At 63.8% G+C, this 23,813-nt stretch overlaps 1 protein-coding gene across 21 annotated transcripts in view; it reads left to right on the plus strand.

The window, feature by feature from the left end:
• The window catches only part of MAPK8IP3 (mitogen-activated protein kinase 8 interacting protein 3), a 45,437-nt gene that overhangs the window by 17,839 nt on the left and 3,785 nt on the right, over nucleotides 1-23,813 (plus strand). Inside the window, exons 5-24 of one of the 21 annotated variants that reach the window (XM_032846078.1) lie at nucleotides 1,297-1,320; nucleotides 3,760-3,898; nucleotides 7,384-7,630; nucleotides 8,372-8,474; nucleotides 8,666-8,784; nucleotides 15,252-15,263; nucleotides 16,090-16,107; nucleotides 17,162-17,219; nucleotides 17,661-17,813; nucleotides 18,428-18,509; nucleotides 19,451-19,581; nucleotides 20,004-20,060; nucleotides 20,140-20,310; nucleotides 21,050-21,176; nucleotides 21,356-21,451; nucleotides 21,534-21,689; nucleotides 22,229-22,394; nucleotides 23,105-23,287; nucleotides 23,377-23,566; nucleotides 23,671-23,790. In XM_032846078.1, coding sequence (XP_032701969.1) covers nucleotides 1,297-1,320; nucleotides 3,760-3,898; nucleotides 7,384-7,630; nucleotides 8,372-8,474; nucleotides 8,666-8,784; nucleotides 15,252-15,263; nucleotides 16,090-16,107; nucleotides 17,162-17,219; nucleotides 17,661-17,813; nucleotides 18,428-18,509; nucleotides 19,451-19,581; nucleotides 20,004-20,060; nucleotides 20,140-20,310; nucleotides 21,050-21,176; nucleotides 21,356-21,451; nucleotides 21,534-21,689; nucleotides 22,229-22,394; nucleotides 23,105-23,287; nucleotides 23,377-23,566; nucleotides 23,671-23,790 — 2,352 coding nt within the window. The other 20 variants (XM_032846082.1, XM_032846085.1, XM_032846091.1 and 17 more) reach the window with 20 other exon arrangements.

The raw sequence follows: 23,813 nt of genomic DNA on the forward strand, positions 1-23,813 counted from the left end.
AGCAGCTCTTGGAGCCGTGTGTACTCTCCTCCCTCAGGGCACAGGTCTGTTCTACCTGCTGCCTAGTCGTGCCCACTGGTCACTCCTGGGCGGGGCGGGCCTTCACCGCCTCCGGGGACAGCTGTCCTGGCGGGTCTTTTCTCCATATCCAGCCGAGGCCCACGGGAGCCCCTTCATTTGTAAAACGGACACAACGGATGCCTAGGAGAGGGAGGGGCTCTGGTCCAGATTCCCGCGGAGGGCGCCCCAAGGCTGGGCGATCGGCGTGCTGTCCAGGCTCTCCGCACTCTGGTAATAGGCCTTCCCGGGCCAGAGCACCACCACGTGTGAGAGATTCCTGCCGCAGGAAGAAGGCATCTGGTCTGTCAGCCGACACCTCTGAGGACATGGCCCGCCTCCACCGTGTCCCCTTGGCCATGAAGAGGAGCATGGCTCTGTGGGGTGGTGGCCGGAACAGCACTTGCCTGGGGCTGAGGGGTGGTGCTGTGGGTCCAGGCTGCCCCGTCGCCTTGCCTGCCCGCCCCCACGGAGCCAGCCACCCGCTGGGACTCAGGCTCATGCCGCCCCTGCAGCTGCTTCCCCGCGGCCCAGACGTTCTGGGGGCGCTCTGTGCGTGTCTGGCCGCCCCGCCCGACGCTCGCCCGGGGAAGGCGGGTGGAAGTGGAGGAAGCAGGAGCCTTCTCCCGCCACGCTGAGTGCTGGCCTCTGTCGCCGGCGCTGCTGCCTCTGTGGGTTACAGGAAGGCCGCCCCGTGTACGGGCCTGCTTCCTTGGGTGTCCCCTGCCTTGCCACAGCTCTTTGGGGAGAAAAAAGTACGTGTGCCCCAGCTCCCTGGTTCAGTGTCTCCGGCTTCTGCCAGGGGCCTCATCCTTAGTGCCAGGAGCCACTGTCACCGCCCATCCCAGACAGGTTTTCCTTCACTCCTGGCCTGGTGTTCTCAATGCGTGTGTCTAGAAATCCCGGTTAGCGTGCGTGGGCCCACGAATGTGAGCGTGTGTGTGCCTGAGCTCTCTGGAGACGACACTCGCCCACCGGCCTGTACTGAGTGTGTGTGCCAAGCCGTGGGCCGGCAGCTCAGTGGAGAGGTCACGGGTCTGAGTGTCCTGTGTCTGTCGTGTGCACATCTGCGTCTCCACGTGTGTTTGCGCGGAGTGGAACCCACCGCCGTGCACTCACCCTCCATGTGAGTGCGTGTGACCTGTGTCCCCGACCTGTGCCATCTAATGCTGTCTTCTCGTCTCGCCCCCTGTGCTGTTGCCGCTGTGTGCTGCCCTTGTGTCTGTCGCTGCCCTGCAGTCCTCGCCAGTCGTGGAGGAAAAGGTAAAGCCTGGCCAGTGTTCATGCTGCCGTGTGGGGCGCTCGGGGTGCCCTGGGGCTTGGGAGAGTCGGTCCTGCTGGTGGTTCTTACTTGTAGGCCCAGGGCTGGTCCTTGAGCTGCTCGACAGTTTCTCTGCCTCAATATTACGGATCAAAGACGCTCGGTGTGGCTCTTAGAGGCCAGGCCGTGGAGATGGGCGAGCCCCAGGTTCCCGAGACAGCCCCAGACTAGGTAGTGGCGCAGGGACCCCAGCCCGGCGAACATCCGTGGTCACCGGTCGGACTTCGGGCCCGAAGCCCTGGGCTGGCGCAGCAGGGAGGCGGCGGGCAGGGGTGGAGGGAGACCCGCACTCTGGCATCGGACAGACCTGGGCCCAGAGCCGGCTGCGTGGCCGTGGTCCTTGCAGGCACCTTGACCTCTGCGGGCAGCGCAATTCCCCTGGGCTGTAGCTTCTGGACAAGCATCGGCATCTCCCAAAGGAGCAGCAGCAGGAGTGCGACAAGAGACGCTGTGGCCGAGCTCTGGACGGGTGTAGGCCTCCAACGGCAGTGCCCGCATGTGCTCCCAGGGCTTGTGGCGCAGGACATGCATGGCTCTGTGAGGAGCAGAGAGAGAAGATGAGGCTCAATTCCTGGGGACGACAGCTGTTGCCTGGGGCCAAGGGCCCTGCTGTACATTTCTCCCACGGTGGGGCTGGGCCCCAGGAGAGGGGCTCCCACACCGACAGTGGGAGCCCAATGAGGAAGAGTGGGCGAAGGACAGGCCTGGGGACCTCGGGGGAGAGACGCTGGGGCTGTGGAGGCTGGGCCCCTCCTCCAGGGACATGCTGACCACACGGCGGCTGGTGCCTTCCCAGACACTGGGGAGCGGGCAGGCTGGCGGCGGCCAGCAGCCTGAGTGGGCAGAGCCTTGGGCCTGCTGAGCTACGGACGCACCTGCAGACTCAGCTGAGACGTGCATGAGAGAGAACGTGTCCTCTGTCGCGGGACAAAGGCTGCATATGAGGGGCCTATGATCGTCCACAGGAAACCAGCCTCCTGGTGGCCCGGGCCCCGACATGTGGAGGTGCAAGCGGCTCCAGTCCCTCGGGAGCACGCAGCTGCTGCTGCGGCTCCGTGCCTGCCGCACGCCAGCCCCCGGGACAGTGCAGCCCAGGCCCAGCTCCGCGGGAGGCAGCGTCTTGCTGAACAGGACACACCGGCCAGCCTTGGATGGGACGAGGCAGGACTCCAACCCAGACTCTGTGTTTTCTCCCTGCTTCAGCTCAGCCCCGGCCGGCCCCCAGAACCACACGGGGGCCCCAGCCAGAGGGCCCCCGCTTCCCAGGGCTGTGCTTCAGGAAGCTGCCTGCCGGGCCGTGGGTAGTTTTCATGGACGCGACCGCTCCCCTCCTCCGGTGCCTCAGGGACGCCGCCCGCCTTCTCTCTGCAGACTGGTCCAGCCTCTGGGCCTGGCCGCCTAGGATTCCCAAGGAAGCGTCCGCCGGTCCCCACACCGCAGTTCTGGGGGTCGAGCTCTGTGTGCGGGTCTCTGATGCTTGACCGTGACGGCTCTGAGCAGCACGGGCTGTGAGGTAGTTGGCCGGCTCTGGGGTGCGCCGCGTCCTTGTGGGGCAGCACAGGGAGCTGGCCCGGCTGCACACCCGCTGGTGCCCACGCTGAAGGGAGCGTCTCCTCGGGGACCAAGCCCAGCAGGCGACCTGCCACTCCCCGTCTCCTGGCGCGCCTTTGAAAGACACCCCTCTGGGGTTTCTGGGGTCCCCGACGACCGGGAAGAAATGCATGGAGCAGTAGAAAGGGCCCCCGTGGGCTGTAAAGGACACGACACCCACAGAAGGATGGGGCCCTCTTTCCTCGTACGTCTGTGCCGATGACGTGCGCCGAGAGCTCACGAAGGAGCAGGGTTCGGGGGGGCAGAGAGTGAAGAGCCGAGTGGAAGGGTTGGTTCCTCCCGACCGGTCCCAGGAGGCAGAAGCCGGGCCGGTGGCCACCCAGAGGCAGGTGTGGGCTACGCATGGGAAAGACCGTCACGGTGGGCGTCGCCGCTCAGGAGCGCTCTGTGCCGGCCGCGATGCTGAGGGGGCTGTGCTGGCGCTGCCGTGGGAGTTCTTAACCTGTAGAGCGGCTCTCTGTGGCAGCAAACTAAAGACAAGGGCACTGAAGACAGTGCACCCAAGGGGAGGGGCCCCTTAGGCCCGCAGAGCAGCTGAGGGCCCTGAAACTCGGGCACAGCTTTGGTGACACGGGACCCATAGCTCCACGTGCAGTGGCCCCCGTGCAGGCCGGGCTACCCTGGAGCTCACGCCCTGCCCCGCGCGCCTGGCCCTGATCCCGAGGGGCTCGGTCTGCGGAGCCAGGCCCCCCGTGTCCAGAGAGCCTCCAGTCCTCCGTGTGGGAGCCCCGTGTAACATCCGCTTTCTTCCTCTCTCCCTCACATTTCAGCAGGAAGGAGCGCCCCACCTCCCTGAACGTCTTCCCCCTGGCCGACGGCATGGTACGTGCACAGATGGGGGGCAAGCTCGTGCCTGCGGGGGACCACTGGCACCTGAGTGACCTCGGCCAGTTCAGCTCCAGCTACCAGGTTTTGTAGCCGTGCCGTGGAGTGAGGGTCCCTCCCTGTCACCCATGCTCATTCAGGAAGTGTCTTTGTGTACAACCCTTTGCAGCTCCCCCGCCCCCGCCCAGCGTAGTGGGGCTGTGTGGAGGTGTACCAGCTCCAGAGGAGAGCACCGGCTTGGGAGTCCAAGTCTCGGACGGGGCCTCTGCAGCCAGGGCGCACCCGTCTGCTCTGGCCAAGTGAGCCTTTGCTCTAGGGCACGAGCATGTCTGCCCCCCAGACCCGCCCCAAGGCTCCAGCCCAGAAGGTCTTGTAGGCTGGTGTCTGAGGTCTGCGCTTCTGCTGGGAGGGGTAGGGTGAGGAGCCAGCGTCCCTGCTCTAGATGCTGCTCCCTGCCTGTCCGTGCTAATGACCGCTGGGTCTCCAAGTCCCAGGACGTGGCCGTCCAGAGTGTGTGCGGCTAAGCAGGGAACGCGCCCCTCAGCGAGGCCCCCTCAGAAAGCCAGGGGCAGGGACTCTGCCTGGCCCGCCGCTCGCTTAGGGCCCTGGCCACGTCACCAGGTAAGGATAACACCCTTGGGACTAGAGGAAGCGACCCCAGGCCTGGGGCACTTCCCACAGGGGCCGTGGGAGGTCACCTGCGGAAGGCAAAGCACCTGGGACTCCGGACCTGGGCCAGCCGGCGGATGTGGGGCCGGGCCTTCTCCTGAAGCTTCCTCCTGCTGCGGCTTGTGGCTGATCGTCCCTCTGTCCCTGGGTGTCCAGCCTGCCTGCCAGCGGGGGCTTCAAGCTGCCCGCCACGTGAGATAGTGACCCCACTCACTTCAGCTTCCGTTCCAGACCTGGGCGTGTCTCTGCGACCTCTGACCCAGGCGCTCACCGCCCCCTGTTATGGGCTGTCCTGCCCGGGTGGGGTCCAGCCTGCGGCTGGGGCTCCGGTGCCCAGAGAAGCCGTGGGGGCTGCTGAGGCCGGGGGCCCGGGAGCTGGGGCTCCTGCCCGCGGCCAGGCCGGCTTTCTTCCCGCGTCTCTCCTGCCGCGCCGTCCAAACACTCTTGCTTTTCAACCCGCTGTTTCCTGTTTCAGTTTGTGGGTGTGTTTGGTTTGTTTTTTTCAGTCATGTTTACGTTCTTTTTATTTCATGTTTTAGATTTTAAGGTCTTTCTAATTTCTTCATTTTTTTTGTTGTTTTTTGTTTTGTTTTTTGTTTTTATGTGCTGTGTTTTCAGTGTTTTAAGCAAACAGTTGTGGCACTCATGGTGAGGAATGGCCGCTAAGAGTTTGGGCCCTTTGCATTTGGAGGTCACTGCCACACCTTGGTGTTTAGGAGGTTGAGAGGTTTGCTGCTAGGTAAGTGGTGGCCAGGGGAGCGCCCTGTGGGTAGATGGCGGCCTGTAGGGTCAGGGAGAGCCAGGGACTGGGGGAGGCCAGGCTGCGCCGCACGGTTCCCCCCGGTGACTTCTGGGGTCAAGGAGGTCCACTGAGAACCCACAGTTCCGAGTTGGCCAGGCACGGGCCGGCGGGAACCACGTCCTTGCGGAAGGTGCTCTAGAAAGCGCGTGCTTCTGAGAGGCGTGGACTCGCATCATTGGCCTCCCCAGGTCCTCGCCAGACTTTCCCAGGCCTCTGGTCTCCTGTGGCCATTTCTCCTCAAGTGCCAGCAGCAGAGGCGTCCCTTGCCTTTGGGACACCTGGGAGCCTCTGCCGTGTGGGGTGGACAGACACTGGGGCAGCTCCCTCACAGAGGCTCTCAGGAAAGGACTTTTTCTTCTCAAGTCAGCCTTAAGCTGTAGAATCCAGGTAGAAAATGCTTGTACCAGGGAGCTTCCAGGGAGAGAGGCACAGGCTGTCCTGCGGGGCACATTGCCTTTGCACAGCAGCTATCTGAGCCGGTGGTCCTCAGCTGTGGAGGTTGTCCGGTGGCCTGCAGGACGGTGAGCAGACACTCCCCACCTCCACGCGTCCCCGTTCGTGACAGCCACAGGTGTTCCCCCGACACCGCCAAGCATCCCCTGGGGATATGGCGGGCCCCGTTGTGAAACAGTGAGAGTCCTATGTGAGGCGCGGTTAGACGAAGCCCAACTGGCTGTCCCAGGTCCTGGCCTAACGCTGACCACGAGGGTCAGGAAGTGGCAGGTGTCAGGGATTCCCAGCTATCTCCACCTCCCGGGTCCCCAGAGGCAGCCACGGGAGCCTGGTCAGCCCTTCCCAGTGAAGGTGAGGGTAGGTTGGTCCCAGCGTGTGTCCAGCTTTACGGAAAGGGCTGGACACCCACTGCCATCAGCTCCCCCCAGGCAAGACAGAGCTCCCAGAAGCACCGTTTCTGTGGAAACCACGTGACCCGGTGCTGTGGGCCCGTGGGGTGTGCACCGGGAGCAGCACCCCCTCCTGAAGCCATGCCCCTTCTCTGTACCCCGAGAGGGCAGCAGGGTGTGCGGGGGCTGCTGCCCACTGAGGATCGAGTCGGGGTGAGTCGGGACATCAGTGTTAGTAGACGAGTGGGCCGGTTCACGGGTTCTGTCCGCCGCTGCTCGAGGAAGGACTGTGGGAGAAGATGGCTTTGCTTCCTGTGCTGTCCTCACGAACACAGAGTGTGCTCTCTCCAGGGAGGTTCTGATTTTTGTTCTTTTGCTTGTTTGTTTGTTTCTTTATTTTTTTTAAAGACTTTTATTTATTTTTTTTTTAAGTAATTTCCACACCCAGCACGGGGCTCGAGCTCACGACCCCGAGATCAAGAGTCGTGCGCTCCACCGTCGGAGCCAGCCAGGCGCCCCCGCAGGGAGCTACTTAAGGTCAACAGCTGATTGCGGGTTCTCATAATCTCACCTCCCTTGGAGTGTTTGGAGGAGGACCCATTCCCTGGAAGTGGGACTCCAGCTTGACCGCATATACGTAGATGCACAGGGCAGGCCTTGAGGTCCACTTGAGCCTTGGGGGTTAAGAATTACACATTTCCTGGTGTCTGTGCTCAGGAGGTTGGCGCCCCTTCTCAGACTGGGCCCAGCGCAGGGAGCAGGAGACGGCAGCAGCTGGCCGCGGCCCGGACAGCCTGATCAGAAGGCGTGCTCGGTCTCCTCCCTGGTCCCCATGCAGAGCCCTCGGCCCCGCCCCGGGCTGCCCCTCGTTTGTGACCACCCCCGGCTGCAAAGGGTTGCTTGCCGTGTCTGTGTAGCTTCATGTCCATCACATGCGGCATCGGCGGGCCGTCCCGGGGAGCGGGCAAGCTGAGGGCCCCAAGCCAAGCCCTTTCCGTAAGGAGACTGCAGCAACCAAAGAGACAGAGGCAGCGGCCGGGTGGGCCCAGGGAGTGGGCGGGAGAGGGCAGCGGGGCTCCTCCTGTCCCCTCCAGTCGCGGCTCAGGATGCTGTATTACCGTGGCTAGAGCAGCCTAGCGAGGAGGCCTCATGGAGGTGGCCGAGGCCCTCCTGACCCTGCACGGTGTGGGTCACCGGGAGCCTCGGGGCCAGCCGACCCATGTGGCGAGCTTCTCCCTTCTTGTGTTTGGCCCTAGTGTCCACAGGATGAGATGTCCGAGTCAGGCCAGTCTTCGGCGGCTGCCACACCCAGTACCACCGGCACCAAGTCCAACACGCCCACGTCCTCTGTGCCCTCGGCCGCGGTCACACCGCTCAACGAGAGCCTGCAGCCCCTGGGGGACTACAGCGCCGGCACGAAGGGCAGCAAGCGGGCGCGGGAGAAGCGCAACAGCCGGAACATGGAGGTCCAGGTCACGCAGGAGATGCGGAACGTCAGCATAGGTGCTGGGCCGCCGGCGGGCTTCTGGGGCTGCGGTGGGGAGCACTCATCCACCTGCCCCTGCTGCCCCGCCCCTGCCCTCCCTCCCCTGCTGCTCTGCCCCCCACGGTCCCCCCGGGGTTTCCCTTCCAAATACGGATCTTCGGATCTTCGTTTGGGCAGATACATCAGTTCCCTCAGGCCACAGTAACCAAATAGCATAGACCAGTTGGTTTAAGCCACAGACACTTGCTTTCGCACAGTCCTGGGGCCCAGGAGTGAGCGATCTAGGTGTCTGGGTGTCGGGGCTGGCTCCCCTCGATGCTCGCTCCTGGCTGTGCATAGGGCCTGCGTCCCCAGCCCTTCCTCTTATGAGGGCACAGATGTCGGATGGAGTCAGGGTCCGCCTGTGTGGCCTTATTTGACCGCCACCTCCTTAAAGGCCCCATCCCAAATGCAGTCCCACACTGGGGCTATGACTTCAACACGTGGATCTGGGGTCACACTTGGCCTCTGGCAGTGCACCCCATCCTCCCGCAGACTACTCAGTAGAGGAGGGGGGAGGAGAAGAGGACATTTGCTGTGTTCATCGGAGGTCGTGAGAAAGAGCCGTGGTTCTGGGGCATGGGCCCCAGCTGGCCACCCGCCAGGGAGGAGCCCTTTCCTGAAGGTCCCTGGCTGGCGGTGGTCCAGTGTGGGGTGTCCAGACATGGGGCCAGCGGGTGGGTGTCCCCCCAACCCTGGGGTTCCCGTGTGTCCCCCAGGCATGGGCAGCAGTGACGAGTGGTCTGATGTTCAAGACATCATCGAGTCCACCCCAGAGCTGGACATGAGTCGGGAGCCCCGCCTTGACCGCATGGGCAACAGGTAGCACTGGGTCTGGCCAGTAGGGTGGGCTCCGTGTTCACTGTGGGCATTGGGCCTTCGGCAGAGGTGTCCCTTGTAGCCTTGCACAGGCAGCATTGGCACCAGTGGCCCCGTGGGCGGCGTTGGGGGCCCCGCACACGGCCGGTGCGCGCCGGCCCTCACCCTGAGCTCCCGGCTGCGCGTCCTCGCAGCCCGACCCAGGGGATCGTGAACAAGGCTTTCGGCATCAACACGGACTCCCTGTACCACGAGCTGTCGACTGCGGGGTCGGAGGTCATCGGGGACGTAGATGAAGGAGCCGACCTGCTAGGTAAGCCCAAGCCCCCCGGGCCCCAGCGCCTGGGACTTGTCTCTGTCCGCCGTGAGCCCGGAGCTTCTCACCGTTTCGTCGAGGTGTAGTTCGCGCGTCATAAAACGTACCCACGTGAAGCATAAAGTCCTGTGGGTTTTCGAGTTCACACAGCTACGTTACTTCCTAATTTGAGAAGCTTCTATCTCTGAAAATGCAACCGTGCCCTTGAGCGCTCAGCCCGGGTAGACTTCTCGTAGCGGTCCTCAAAGGAAACGCCTGGGCGGGGTCACTGCCGTCTGCGAGCCCGTGGTCAGCCCCGGAAGGCCCTGCCCCTGCGTCGGAAATGGGCGCAGAGACAGTCCCCCATGTAGACTCACTCCTGGTCCTCTTCCCTGTCCGGGGATGGGCGTCGGGCACCCCGGGCATCTGCTGGCAGCGCCCTGAGGCCCTCAGCACTGCAGGCGGGAAATTGGGTGCTCTCAGCGGCATGACTGTGTCCCGAGGCCCGGCTGCGGGACAGGAGCTCCGGGACCCTGCCTGGGGTCCTGAGCTGCACTGGGCCCCTGCCTCCCAGTGAGGTGGGCTGTGGGACAGACGGTGGCTGTGTTGTCAGGGGACCAGTGGTTCTGTTTCATCCACTTCCCACACCATGTCCGTGGAGGTGGCTCGCGGGGACGGGTGCTCCTCGCTTCCCTCGGCTCGGGCGGGGGCTGCAGCTGGAGCCAGGGCCGCCGCGTCAGTGAGGGGAGGTGCCGATTCCACCGGGGTGGGGGGGCATGTGAGGCCGTCTGCAGGCGCTGTGGCCCAGACATGGTCGCCTGCTGCCCAAGGGGGCAGGGCTGCCGCCATCTGGGACTCTGCTGCCGGCTTTCCCGCTGCTGGCCCTCTCCTGTGATTAACACTGGGGACCGTTTGCCGTCAGGGACTTGAGGGCACTTGCAGAGTGTGTCTGTGTCCCGCTCAGCTGCTTTGTGTGGACGGCACCGTCTTGGGTGGCTCGGCTGGGTTTCCAGCGGCAGATGCGGCCAGGCCTGAGCCCACGAGGGAAGGGCGCCAACAGGCATTTTCTGTCGGGCACACTCTCGCTTTGCCTTAGGGCTTTGCCGGGTCGATTGCCTTACTTGGGGCGTGGGGATCTCCCAGGAACGCAGTTCCCCATGGCGTCAGTGCCAGCAATGTCTTGGGCCCAAAATGGAAGTTTTTTCCAGCTAGTTTTTAAATTGTGGCGGAAAACACATAATAGGAAATTTACCTTCTCGCTGACGTTTGAGCGTACTGTTCCGTGTGATCCGGACGTCGGCCCTCGCTCGTGAGACCAGGGGAAAGGGCAGGAGGAGGCCCGCCTGCAGCAGTGTGTGTTTCTAGTGAGATTTTTCTCGTAAGTGTGGTAAAAACATTTATTTAAAAATAAACTATTAACATTGAGAAACAGTTAAATAGGGGAAATCACGTTTAATATTGTGACACCGCCAGTCTCCTTTATGGGCCTCAGATAACCCTACATACGTTCTAGTTTTTGTTTTTGGAAAAGCAGTACGTGCTTCTAATAGTACTCAAATGTCAGAAACTGCCAACAGAGTAAAACCATGCGACCCCACGCCACTGCCGTGAGGCCTGTTGTGACATGTCGGGGCACCTTCCCGCCCACCAGGGCACACACGGTCCGTGGGCTGTGGGGGTCAGGTGGGTGATGGCACCATTCCCCCGACCCACTGGTATCCTCCACACGTGTCCCTTCACGGGACTGTAAGTTCCTCCGCTCTCCTGGGCCTCAGTACTGCTGTGTGGCCATTGCTCTCGTAGATCCTGTGGTAGAAGCGTGTGCCCACCCTTCTGATGGCTTCTTTACGACAGATTTCTAGAGCGGGAGCCTCAGGGTAAAGGTGTGGGCTCCCGGGAGCGGCCACACACTGCTTTCCCCGACGGGGCTCTGCCCGACCTTGCGCTGGCTGGGCGCAGGCGCTGACCCGCTGGGCTGGGGGTGGCCCGGGAGGGAACGTGCCTCAGCAGGGTTCCCGCGGCGGGAGGAGGAGGTGGTGGGTAGCCGTGCGTGCCGTGTGTTCACGACGGAGCACCGTTCGGCCGGGGCCCGCCGTGGAGGCTATGCGGGTGAGAGGGCAGCACCCAGCAGGCCGCCGTGTGCTGGTGAGCGTTTGAGGATTTGATGAGCCATGACAGCCCTCTCCCTCAGAAGACACAGGCACCCAGCAGCTTGCATGTCCATGCCGGGCTCTGTAGGCCCAGCCTCACACGCCTGTTCCTGGCCATAGGTGGCTGGAGGCATCCTGTGGTGTGCTCAGGGGTGGGAAATGGAGTGTCCAGGAGGGGCAGAGCTAGAGCCCGCCGGACCTTGCTCTGTGGCCAGTCTCCTCACGACAAGGTTCCACCCCGCAACGTGGTCACAGGAAGAGTCTCCAGCGCTGGACATGCACAGCCACCATTCATCTGGGGTAGCACTGTTGTCCGTGTGTTATGGAGGAAGAAACCAGGTCAGGGAGGGCGGGATGAGCAGCAGAGTCAGGACCCAAAGCAGGTCGGACGTAGAGCGGCAGCCCCGACTGACCACCCGCTCTGCCTTTCGTCGCAGCTCTGTTGGCATGGGACACGCCGTACAGTTGGCCTGCTCGAGGTGCACGGCCCCGTGTCTTGGAACACGTGGAGCAAATTCCGAGTCAAGTGACCATCATTACGTTAGACGACATTTCACCAGCAGAGGAGACCCGTGCCCGTGGGCAGTCCCATCCCTCCTCCTGCCCCCAGGCCCTGGCGGCCACTCCCCTGCTTCCCATTCTGCACGGCAGCCCCCTCTGAGTGTCTCATACCCATGGTCCTTCTCCACGTGGCCTCTTTCCTCGAGCGTGATGCCTTGAGGTTTGCGTGTGTTGTGGAAGGTGTCAGAGTCGCGTTCCTTCTTATGGCTGAGGCTGGCATGTTGCCTGCATAGGGCACACGTCACGTATCCATTTGTCCACGGATGGCCCCATGGGTCATTTCCACTCTTGGCTACTGTGGCCGATGCTTCCGCTATGCTTTTGGTTCCTCACGTGGTTCTACAGGATTACCGGTGCTAAGCAGCCTCCTCGCTGCCCGGTGGTTCTGGGTAGCCTGCCTGTTGGTCCCTCCCATTGGCCACAGTCTCCCACCTTGCCCTGCGGCTCCAGGCCATGGGGCTATCCCCTCCCTCCCATCTTCAGGGCTGTGGGGTCTTCTGGCATCACTCCAGATGCCACTGACCTAGAGAAGCTGCATCGACGGTGATGGCAGGAAACGGGACAACAGGCAGTGCTTGTCAGTGAGCTTGACCTGCAGGCCACGGGGTCATGACTCCCAGGTAGATGTAGGACAGCTCCTGGAAGGGAGGTGGTGTCTGGTGAATGTCCTGGGGTCACTTCCCTAGAACAGAGAGTGCCTGGTGTGACCTCGCGAGAAGACCTAACCCACGCATCTGCTGGGTCTTTGTTCTGAGAAAGCGGAAATCCGAATCCTTCCATCATCGAGTGACGGGTCGTGATTCACTGCACGCTCAGCATGTGTCAATGTCTGTGGCCACCTTGGGCACCACCTCGTTCTGGCTGCAATGACCCCCATTCTTGGGAGTAGAGGAGCCTGCCAGAGCCTCGGGCATGACAGGCACCTGCCAGGCCGGCAGCACCAAGGGGTTAGGAGGGATTAGTGCCGTGCACTCTGCTGGCAGGGAGCCGAGCAGAGGAGCCCACCTGTCTTCTAGCAACGTGGAGGGAGGAGGTGGCCTCAGCTGCGGTCCCTTCACCGAGCGGCCCGTTCCCGTCTGCCAGGGTAAGCCATCAGGATGGGAGTCCCAATCTCCCGGCACCGTGTGTCTTTCTGAAGACAGCCGTCGGAGAGCTGGGTACCCGACCTGACCCAGTGGGGCTGCTACACGGAGAAGCCTGGGGCCGGCAGGGGCTGTGGTAGTCTCCATTCTGCGGCTGTTTTTGCCATGGAAAGGTCCTGTGGTCCCAGAAACACAGCGGTGCCCTTGGCTCAGCTGAGGAGGGCACCCTTCAGCGCTCTGGGTGTCTGTTCAGGCCGTCCCTGCACCTCTCCGCATTTGGACCGTGAATTCCGGTAGCAGGAGAGCAGGGAAAAGACCCTGGAGAGGCAGGTCTCCTTGTGTCTCACTCAGCTCCCGCCGCGGCTTGCCAGATGCACCGTTGTTGGAGAAATCTCCAGGAAAGCAAGGCCTTTGCTGCCAGTCCAAGGAGGACAGGCTGTTGAACGTGAAGCCTCGTCCGGTCCCAGAGGCACCTCCCTGCGACAGTGCGCCCCTCGGAGCCGGCGTAACTGGGGAGTAAGGGAATCCATGCTTGGTGACCCACTCGGTGAGGGCTGGGGAGACCGTGGGCCCCTTCACAAGTGAGGGAGCTCAAGAGAAGCCAGGCACCTCGACTTAGCACCTGAGGGACGGCACAGGCCGGCCGTGTGCTCTCTGCGGCGCTGTGCTCACGTCACAGGTGCCGCCACGTGGCAGCCAAACCCAGAACGTGTGTAGAAATGACCTTGAGGAAGTCACAGACCTGTGTGACCAGAATTGGGAAACATGACCGATGAGCAGGAAAGAGGTCTCGAGAGCCAAGACGCGCAGGCCAAGCTGCGTGAGCCTCCCGTGACGCGCAGAGCAGCCGCGGTGCCGGCCCAAGCTCACTTGCTTGGTAGGGTCTGACGCTCATCCCGGAGGGCAAACCTGAGAGAAGCCCAGAAATTTCTGAGAGAGAACCAGCTTGCAGGGTTGCCTGATGTTCTAAGCACAAAAGCCTCCATGCGGGTGGGACCAGCGACAGCCCCGCCGGGCCCTGTGAGTTCCTGGTGAGAGCCAGGGCCGTCGTGGGGACTTGGGTAGGACAGACGCGGCACTCGAAGCCGCTGGAATACGGTAGATTCGTGGAGAAGAAGTCTGGTCCCCACCTTTGTACACCCGAGACTTCTAGTTGGATTGAAGACCTGAACATAGAAGTGCCAGGTCGCAGAGCTGGAAGACAGCTGGAGATTATGTTCCTGACCTGGGCCCCCCGTGGCGGTGGCTGCAGAGGAAAACACCGGCAGGTGGGAGGTGAGCTACGTCAGAAAGATACATTGTTTCCCACCCACGGGGTCTCCAGTCTTCACAGAAGTGGCGAACAGTAGGGTGAGGGCTCGGTAAAAGGGGATTCACTGAAGATACCAACAAACGTGCCTAAAGGATGCTCAAACTTCAAGAACAATCCAGAACTGAAAAGAGGACACGGAGGTAACTGCTCCGAAGATCCGCAGAAACGCAGCGGGTAATGCCGTGCCCCATGGCCAGGAGGTGGCGGTGTGAGGCCGCGGCCAGGTGCAGCCCGGCTGCTGGCTGGGGTCTCCGGGGTGGCCGCCTTTTTCTCCGGGGGGGGGGGGGGGAGAGGGTCGGGGAAACGGAGCACCTCAAGTGGGAGCATGGCTAGCCTGGTCATGATTTTGCTCTTGAAATGCCAGTGTTGATTCAGAGGGAGTTCCCAGGAGACAAGCTGTTGACGGTGGCTGCCCTGGGAAGGAGCAGGGACGAGGGCATATCCACCTCTGACCCAGGGCGCCTGTTTCTTGTTTAAATTCCGACGCCAAACTATATACGTTGGTGTTTAAGTCAGGTGACTTTATACTATTGGCTTCTTTGGGAAGTGACCGCAGAATGGTAGTGTTGTGGCCCGTCCCCAGCTGGGCAGCACAGAGGAGTTTGGACCCCAGTGAGGAAGGCACTGCCAGCCCCACACGCCTGCTGCCCCTGCTGCCTGCCCTCCCTCTCCCTCCCTGTCAGCCAGCCGGACCTGCTTCCTTTTGTCGTTGGGCGGCTCTCCCTGAGGTCATGCCCTCCCTGAAGGACGCGCTGGCTGGAGCCTGTAAGGCCAAGCTCACACACTCTAGGGCAGGGGAGGCGTCTTGAGCCTGGACACCCTGGGCATACTGCCCCACCCACCGACCCACGCACGCACACACCCCACGCACACATGCACACACACACACCTGTACCCACACGTGTACACACACACGCATGCGCTTGCCCCACGCGTGCACACGCACACTCCCATGCAGGGAGTGCACACACGCGTGCCCCACACAAAGTACCCGCACGCACGTGTAGGCATACGCGTACCTCACACGTGCACATGCATACCTTACACGCGTGTGCGTGCACACACACACTCCCTCCCCTTCCCAGGTGTCAGCTGCAGAGATGTCGCCCTCCCGAGGGCTGAGCAGGTGTGGGGCCCAGTGCTCTGGGTCCCTGTCTTCCTGTAGGGTTGCCATCCCCATTGGGATTTACCACCCATGGGCCTGGTGACATCTGCTTGTACTCCTTCACGCCTTTCAATGTGGAGATGGCTGTTCAGCATTGTTTGTTTGTTTGTTTTTAAATAATCTATTTTGTTGGTTCCAGTCGCCAACTGACCTTTGTCGCTTCCTTCCCTCCCCCCCCCCGCCGTCTCTCTCTGCTTCGCGGGACATGGCCCCAGGGGAGTTCTCAGGTGCGTATCTCTCCCGTCTGTCTGTCTGCGTCCCCCTCTGCCCACGGTAGCGTCCAGCTGGAGTGGGTCGGCGTCCTTGGGACACTCCCTGCTGCCATCCAGTCGCCGCTGGCTGTGCAGCCTGTCCCCTCCTGGTTCCTTTCCAGGCCACTAAGACACACGTGCTTTTGCTCCCCAGCTCCCCTGCCGCTCGGAAGCTTACTTTGGTTTGCTCTACTACTTCCCACTGACAGTGGCCTTGACCCCGTCCTTTCCAAGGCCGGCCGTCCCCCGGTGCCATTTCCTAAGGCTCTATGGAGCCATCAGAAGCATGCGACAGTTCGGATGGGACCGCAGACCCAGTTGCGTGTTGTCTCCCCTCTGTCGCATGTACTCCAGAAGTCAGGGGTCCTCTTCCCACATGGCAGAGGACTCAGTTCCTGCTTTCTCCCTCTCCTCCCAGCAGGAGAGCCTGAGCCCACCCACATGCACCCACCTAGTGTGCTAAAGCCATGCTGGCTCGCCGGGCGCCACTCTCCCTCATTTGCAGACACGCGCCCCTAACCCCCGCCCTTCCCGGCTCAGGGCTTGGGAGCACTGCTGACCCTCCACCTCACCACCCAGGTGCTGAGGCCTGGTGGTTTTTCCAGGAGGAGGAGCTGGCTCCATGCATCTCCTACCCCTCCATCCCGCTCCAGGGCGCACCCCAAACCTGGAGACCAGGAGCCCGAGCGGGCCACCCCCCTGCTGCTCACACAGGCTTAATGCGCTTCTTTTTTCTCCCCTCCTTCCGTCTCCCTGCCGCCCCGGCCGCCCGGCTCCCGTGGGACTGGGATGGCTCTCCTAGTGCGCCATGATTTCTTTGGTAAGGCCAAGGCCCCATTTCAGTTTGCTTCTCCTGTTCCTTCCTTCCTCTGTGGGCCTCACACCTTCCTGCTTTGCGAACTGGTCGCTTTGCTCTGCGTGGTGGGGCAGCGGTGGGGCCAGCAGGGGCCACAGGCTCTCCTGGCTCCTAGCCCCGGGGTGGGGGGGTTGGTTTCAAGTCCCGAGTCCCCCGCGCCCTCCCTCAGAGCAGACCCCGGACAGGCCGAGGGACAGGAGCGGAGACAGCAGTCAGAGCCCGTACCCGGCACACTGCTTGCGTAGGTCTTGTCTCACCGTTGTCCTTGACGGGGGCGAGTGATGGGGAGGGACAGACCCTGGGCTCTCGGGGTGGTCTGTCATCACGGCTGAGTGCCCGTATTTCAGAGTTTTTGCGACGTGCCTGCAGACAGCTTAGTGGTGGGGTCCGCCTTGGGGCTTGGTATAGAAGAGCCGGGGGACCCCTCTGGGCACCAACCCCAGGGAGTGCGGTCCTCACTTCCACTCGCTCCCTCCCTGCTGCTGTGCCCCAGGGAGGCCACCTGCCCTCCTTGGCCCCGAGCTCTCTGCCGTCCTGTGCTGTCTTCTCTGTCCCCATCACCACGGTTCCAACCACCGCTGTCCTGGGGACAGCTATGAGAACGGTCTGCCTCACGAAGGCCTCAGAAACCACAGGGCTAGGGAGCTGCTGACGGGACAGAGACTGAGGCCACCCGGTGGGCCTGGTGTCGGCTGAGCCCTCCCGCGGTACACAGATCTCCCATGGATAGAACGCGTGCAGGTCAGCCGGGGCTGTCGTGCCCATCCACACAGGGCCGTCCGGGGGCTACTTTGGGACTCCGTCCCTGCCAGCTGCTGCCAGCTGAGAGCCCAGCTGAAGACCAGCAGAGGCCTCTCCCTGGGGTTCCCAGAGGCCAGCCCCATGGGCCTTGTCCCCTGCATTTGCCCCCCCAGGGCCGAGCCGCCCCTGGGGAGGAGGGCTGCTGCTGTGGGACAAGTGGAGTAGCGTCAGGGGCTGGCCTCAGACCCAGGGAGTACCTCTGTGCCTTTTGTTTCAGGAATGGGCAAGGAAGTGGGGAATCTGCTGCTGGAGAACTCCCAGCTTCTAGAAACCAAGTAAGAACGCTCTTCTCCAGGGCACCTGGGGGGCTCTGTTGGTTAAGCCTCCTGCTCTTGATTTCGGGTCAGATCATGATCTCAGGGTCCTGGGATCCAGCCCCGCATTGGGCTCTGCACTGGGCATGCATTTTGCTTGGAACTCTCTCCCTCCCCCCCACTACCCTCTCTCTGAAAAGAAAAAAAAACCCAGAATGCTGTCTTTCCTCCGCGGGTACTGAGATAACCCACTGCCCAGGGCCAGGGCCTCCCTGTAACAACGCTGGGAGGGCCCAGACCCACATGGCCCAGCTTGCCCCTCCAGGGTCACCACTCTTCCCCGCATTCTGCACTGCGGGGTCCCCGCTCAGACCCCCATGAGCCGGCAGGCCCCGTTGAGCCCCCATCACACTGTGTGCACAGCAGTTCACACGGACTTCTCGACTCTCTGCCTTCTCAAAGAAACGCTCTGAATGTGGTGAAAAATGACCTCATCGCCAAGGTGGACCAGCTGTCCGGAGAGCAGGAGGTGCTCAAAGGGGACTTGGAAGCTGCCAGGCAGGCCAAGCTCAGGCTGGAGGGCCGCGTCAAGGACCTGGAGGAAGAACTCAGGAGGTGAGCCAGGGCCTGGGGCTGGGCCCTGGGAGGAGGTGGTGGGGCTCCTGGAAGGGGCCGGGCTAGACCGTGCCCCCAGTCTGGTCCCCCCTTTCCGGGCTCCCTCTGGAGGACACGCCCCCCAGCGGCTCCCCACGGCCCTCCTCCTGCAGCCTGCCCCTCCCCAGTTCCAGCTCCGTGGAGCCGCCAGGGCCCAGCCGCCCCCCTTCCCCGCATCCCCGCCCCCTCCGCATCATCCGCCTGCCCCCTCGTCTCCCTTAGGAGGAAGCTGCCTTCGTAGGTGCATTCAGGAGGATGCAGTTCTGGGTTCTGCAAAGTTCTGGGTCCCCTTCCCAGCACCTGGCACTTCTGTTGCAGCCTGATGTTTCCCGCGGGGGTGCCTATGGCTCCAGGCTGGAAAGGGGAGGTGTCACGGGGGGGCCTGTGAGGGCGGCAGACCTTCCTGGGGCTGGCCGGCTGGCTGCGCCTTCCCCATTCCCCAAAGCCCTGGTCCTCTGCTGGGGCCGCCACAGCTCATTTGAGCAGGGCTTTGGGCCACGGGTCCGCCAGGGCCCGAGCCCAGCGGGGCCTCCCCGCTCCCCCCCCCCCGCCACAATTCCCTCCTGGTCCTGCAGAGTGAAGTCCGAGGCCATCGTCGCCCGGCGTGAGCCTAAAGAGGAGGTGGAGGATGTAAGCGGCTATCTCTGTACAGAATTGGTATATGCCACTATTAACCTGCGGGCGAGGGGGGCGGGCCGCGGGGCGGGGCTCGGGGCCCTCCTCACCCCTTCTGTGTCCTCTCCTCCACCCTTTCCTGGTGGGAACCCGTGTTCAGCCTTAGGGGCCCACACCCCCCCCCCGCCAGGTCCAAGGACAGTCCTGAGATGAGCCCGCTACTCCTTGGGGGTTCGTAACTGACTGTTGCAGGGAAGGCAGAGGAGACGGCGTGTCAGGCCTTTGCCCTTACCCCTGTGGACCCCCTTCTAGCCAGGGTCTGGCAACTGGGCTGCCTGCCTTCTGCAGAGGGCAGGGCCGGGCTCCTAGGGCTGAGGTGGACAGGGGACACGGCACACTGCTCAGTAGCCTGGTTACTTTTCGGGGCACGTGATGCATGTGTCAGAGTGCCGGCCACATGTTCCCTCAGCCCGTCCTGCACAACCCCTACCTCTGAGCACCTTAGAAGAGACCCAGAGGCACCTGGGCCTCCTTGCCTGGGGCTGGGGGCTGACGCTCACTCGCCTGGCAGCCCCCTGGGGTGCCTTAGCCCCCGGCCAGCCTGCAGCCTCACAGAGCAGACTGGGTCCTGCCTCCGCACTCCCAGCTGGCAGACCCCACACGGATCTGCTGAAACCACCAGCGTCCCCCTTGGACGCAGTGCCCCCTGGTCCCGCTTTCTGGACCCTCCCTAGAATCTCTCTTCATCTGGTGCCCCTGGGGACCAATGTCACCTGTCCGTGTCGACTGGAGGCATTTGGGATTGCCATGGGGTCCAGGGGCTTGTGTCAGCCTCCTCGAGTGTGTCATGTGACCTTCTAGAAAGGTCCCCCTTGGCGGGTGGGTAGGTTGCCCACATACCCACCCCACCACGTTTGCCTGAGGAGGCCCCGGAGAGGAAGGGCGCCAGCTGCCCGCCGGCTGAGCGGCTGTGCCCCCCGCAGGACAAGGTCCCCCTGGCGCAGCGTCGGCGCTTCACGCGGGTGGAGATGGCCCGTGTGCTCATGGAGCGCAACCAGTACAAGGAGAGGCTGATGGAGCTCCAGGAGGCCGTGCGGTGGACCGAGATGATCAGGTGGGCCCCTCGGCCCCCTGGGGTGCCCAGCCTCGAGCCGCGGTCCCCACGGCAGGCCCTGAAGAACGGAACGTGGCGGATCCCTCCCCGCCTCCCTCTCCCGCAGAAGGACCGGAAGGGGGGCTGGTGGGAGCCCATGCGGGGCTCTGAGCCGGCACGGGGCCTGGCTGGGCTAGAGCCGGGCTGGTGTGTTGGGGCCTGGTGTGCCGAGACCCTTCTGGGAAGCTGTGACTGACCCCCTGGGAGCCCCTCCTCCCTGAGGCCAACTCCCCGTGTGCCCGTGGGGGGCTCCCCAGCAGCCGGTCCCGGGCAAGGGAGGTGCCAGGTTGGCCTGGGCAGGGCCCAGTGGGTGGGTGTAGTCTGGGGACAGCCTGGGCACGGGCTGAGCGGGTCCCCGGCCCCCCCTTCCCCGCCCGCTGTAGAGCGTCCCGAGAGCACCCGTCTGTCCAGGAGAAGAAGAAATCCACCATCTGGCAGTTGTGAGTTGGGGCGCCAGGATGGGGAGGGGGCGGAGGAGGCTCCCCGGCCGCCCCTCACTTCCCGTGCCCCCACTGGCAGCTTCAGCCGTCTCTTCAGCTCCTCGTCCAGCCCCCCCCCAGCCAAGAGGCCCTACCCCTCGGTGAACATCCATTACAAGTCTCCCACCACGGCCGGCTTCAGCCAGCGCCGTGGCCATGCGATGTGTCCCATGTCTGCGGGCAGCCGGCCCCTGGAGTTCTTCCCCGACGAGTGAGTGTCCCAAAGTGTCCCTGCTCCTCCCGAAGGCCTGCGCCACAGGCTGGGCTGAGTGGAGGCCCCGGGTCCCAGGGTCCTGCCCCTCCGGGCTCTGAGGCCCGAGCGGCCTCTGCCTCACTCTCCAGGGGGCTGTGCTGGGGGACGCAGTCCCTGGTGGGAAGGGGGCTCGCCAACCTCCGTGGCTGACCTCTCTGTGCCCACACCCTGCGCCCCTCCGGCCTGACTGAGTGCACAGGGCGTCTCTGGGCACAGGCCCCACTGCCCCCCAGTCCCTGCCCTTCATCCCAGAGGGCCACCCACAACCCTTCAGGTGCCCCTGCTCCCCTGCCCTTGGGGATGGCGCTGCAGCCAGCAGTTGGGGTCAGGCTCCACCCCAGGCTGTGGCCCACAGTCCTGTGTCCTTGGAGGTTCTGGGAGCCGACAGGAAGTCAGCAGCGTGGGGTTTCTGCCTGGGAATAACTCTGTTTGGAAATTCATGTTTCCCTTAGTTTTGATACCAGGATTTTGGCTCCAGAGCAGACATGGGGAATTCTGTGTGTTGTGTCCTTGGACGGGCCTGGGGGAGGGGACCAGCGCTGGGCGGGAGCTGGACAGGGGCCGGTACCCAGGCTGCCCCTTGAGGGGCGGGGGGGGGCATGCATGGTCCTGCCACCTGGGCGTGGGGAACGTGCGTGCTCCATGCTGGGCAGGCCCGTGGGCGCGGACAGGAAATGACCTGTGTGCCTCCTGCCAGCGACTGCACGTCCTCCGCCCGCCGGGAGCAGAAGCGGGAGCAGTACCGCCAGGTGCGCGAGCACGTGCGCAACGACGACGGGCGACTGCAGGCCTGCGGCTGGAGCCTGCCGGCCAAGTACAAGCAGGTGCTGCAGGGGGCGCGGGAGGCCACCGGGCCGGGGGGGGGGAGGGTTGCGGGGGTAGGTGGGACGGCAGCTGGGGAACCACCTGCGCAGCCCTGCAGTGCCCCCATGGCCCCACCCACGGAGGACCGGCCCTCTGCCTCAGGCCTCGTGCCCACGTGGCCTCTGCCTTGTGGTTGCAGCTGAGCCCCAACGGGGGCCAAGAGGACACGCGGATGAAGAACGTGCCTGTGCCCGTGTACTGCCGCCCTCTGGTGGAGAAAGACCCAACCATGAAGGTGAGCCCGCCCGGTGGGCCTGACAGGTGCAGGTGGGCGGGCATGGGCAGCAGGCTCGCTGACCCCAGGGCCCTTCTCCCAGCTGTGGTGTGCCGCGGGCGTCAACCTGAGTGGGTGGAAACCGGGCGAGGACGACTCTGGGAACGGAGTCAAGTCTGTGCCAGGCCGCGACCCTCTGACCTGCGACCGGGAAGTAGAAGGAGAGACCAAGAGCGATCACACGTCTCCAGAGAAGAAGGTCAGAGCAGACGGCAGGGCCAGGGACCCCACTGCTCCCAGGGTCTAGGTGACTGTGCCCAGCACTGGAGTCACATTGAGAGTGACAGAAACAGGACAGCTGGGAACAGTGCCGCAAGACTGGGCTCATCTGAGGTCCCCTCCCGGTCCAGGACTGTTGGAAGCCTTTGCTGCCTCCTGGGTGGGGGGAGATGTGCGGAGGGTCTGAGACTCCACAGGCTGCAGGGCTGGAGGGCTCAGGCCCCCAGGGGTGTCTCCTCCTCCTCCTCGTAAGCTGTGCGCAGGAGCGGTGGGCGGCCCGAGGACAGGGGGCTGGTGGAAAAGGCTTCACATGGGGTCTAAGGCTTTGTTCTGTGGCCCAGACTGGCTTGGGGGCAGGGACCAGGGCACCGGAGCTCAGTCCCGAGTTCTCACTGCCCTGCTGCTGGAGGACATGCGTCCCCTGAGGCCACGGGCAGGGCTGCACCCTGAGAGGGCTCGGGAGGCCCCCACGACCCGTGCGGCTGCTGGAGAGGCCTGGCCTCCTGTGCTCGGAAACAGGCAAAGGAGCTCCCCGAGCCGGATGCCACCTCCAGCCGCGTGTGGATCCTCACCAGCACCCTGACCACCAGCAAAGTGGTCATCATCGACGCCAACCAGCCGGGCACCGTGGTAGACCAGTTCACCGTCTGCAATGCCCACGTCCTGTGCATCTCGAGCATTCCAGGTGAGGGCCAGCAGCGCGGGCTCGGTGCCGCTCCGCACACGGCAGGGATGGAGGAGGCCCGCTGAGCCGTACCAGCTCGCTTGGGACATGCTGGGGACAGTCGGGAGCCCATGGGGGAGTCCAGAGGGGAGCAGGCTGGCAGTGCCGCCCCTTAGTCCCGTGAACAACGAGGAGACGACCCCAAGGTGACTGTCGCTCTCGTGCCTGGAAGGAGATGAGCTGGGCGGCAGGACAGATGGAGACACCGGTCGGGAACTGAGCACGGACCTGCCATGGGCCCAGTTCCCGCCGCCCTGCTGCAGCTGGGAGAGCTGGCGCCGACGGAGGCTTGGCTTTGCCTCTCAGCAGCAGTCCTCATGCCAGCATTTGGGGTGGGCGGGGCCCTGCCTGGGCCGTCTTCCAAGATGGCCCCAAGCTCCTCAGAACTCTTCACCTTCTGACACGTGATCAGAGTCGATTGCTCCCAAAGACCAAGTCTCACTTCTCCATGCCTTGTGCCGGCTCTCCAGGCCCGCAGGCGGTGGTTGTGAGTCGGGGCCCACATACCGAGGCCAGCCTGGCCTAAGAGCCCGGGGCGCCCTGAGCCACCCACGTTCGCCGGCGGCCGCCTTCTCCCTCCCCAGCAGTCCCACGTGGGACGGGAGCCCTGGTTGTGTTCTGGTAGTAGGGGCTACTTGGCATAGGCTGACGGGGCCGTGACTCTCCCACAGCGGCCAGTGACAGTGACTACCCTCCGGGGGAGATCTTCCTGGACGGCGATGTGAACCCTGAGGACTCCAACGCCGACGGCGTGCTGGCGGGCATCACCCTGGTGGGCTGCGCGACCCGCTGTAACGTGCCCCGCAGCAACTGCTCCTCCAGAGGGGACACCCCAGTGCTGGACAAGGGTCAGGGTGAGCCGGGCCTGCGCCTGGGCGGCCGCCCTCCCCAACCCCCTTGTTCCTCCCCACCCCCTGGCCACACTCACCCTTCCCTTCCACAGGGGAGGTGGCTACCGTCGCCAATGGGAAGGTCAATCCATCTCAGTCCACGGAAGAGGCCACGGAAGCCACGGAAGTGCCAGACTCGGGGCCCAGCGAGGCAGAGGCGGCTGCGGTGCGGCCTGGGCCCCTCACGGAGCATGTCTTCACCGACCCGGCCCCTTCCCCGGCCCCCACTGCCCAGCCTGGCAGGTGGGCTCTCTGAGGACGGGGCAGACGGAGGGGAGGGGAGGCTGGCCGAGGTGGGCGGGAAGGGGCTCCCCCGGGCCACCCTGGAGCAGCCATCCTTCCTGCAGCGAGAACGGGCCGGAGGCTGACACCAGTGGGGCGCAGCCCGAGCCGGAGCCCAGCGCAGACCCTGCGGGGGCCAGCAGTAGCGCGGCTCCCACCATGTGGCTGGGGGCCCAGAACGGCTGGTAGGTGGGGCGCCAGGGCGGGG

The sequence above is a fragment of the Lontra canadensis genome, unplaced genomic scaffold (assembly GCF_010015895.1).
Source record: "Lontra canadensis isolate GAN:19392208 unplaced genomic scaffold, GSC_riverotter_1.0 scaffold171, whole genome shotgun sequence".
Lineage (NCBI taxonomy): Eukaryota > Metazoa > Chordata > Mammalia > Carnivora > Mustelidae > Lontra > Lontra canadensis.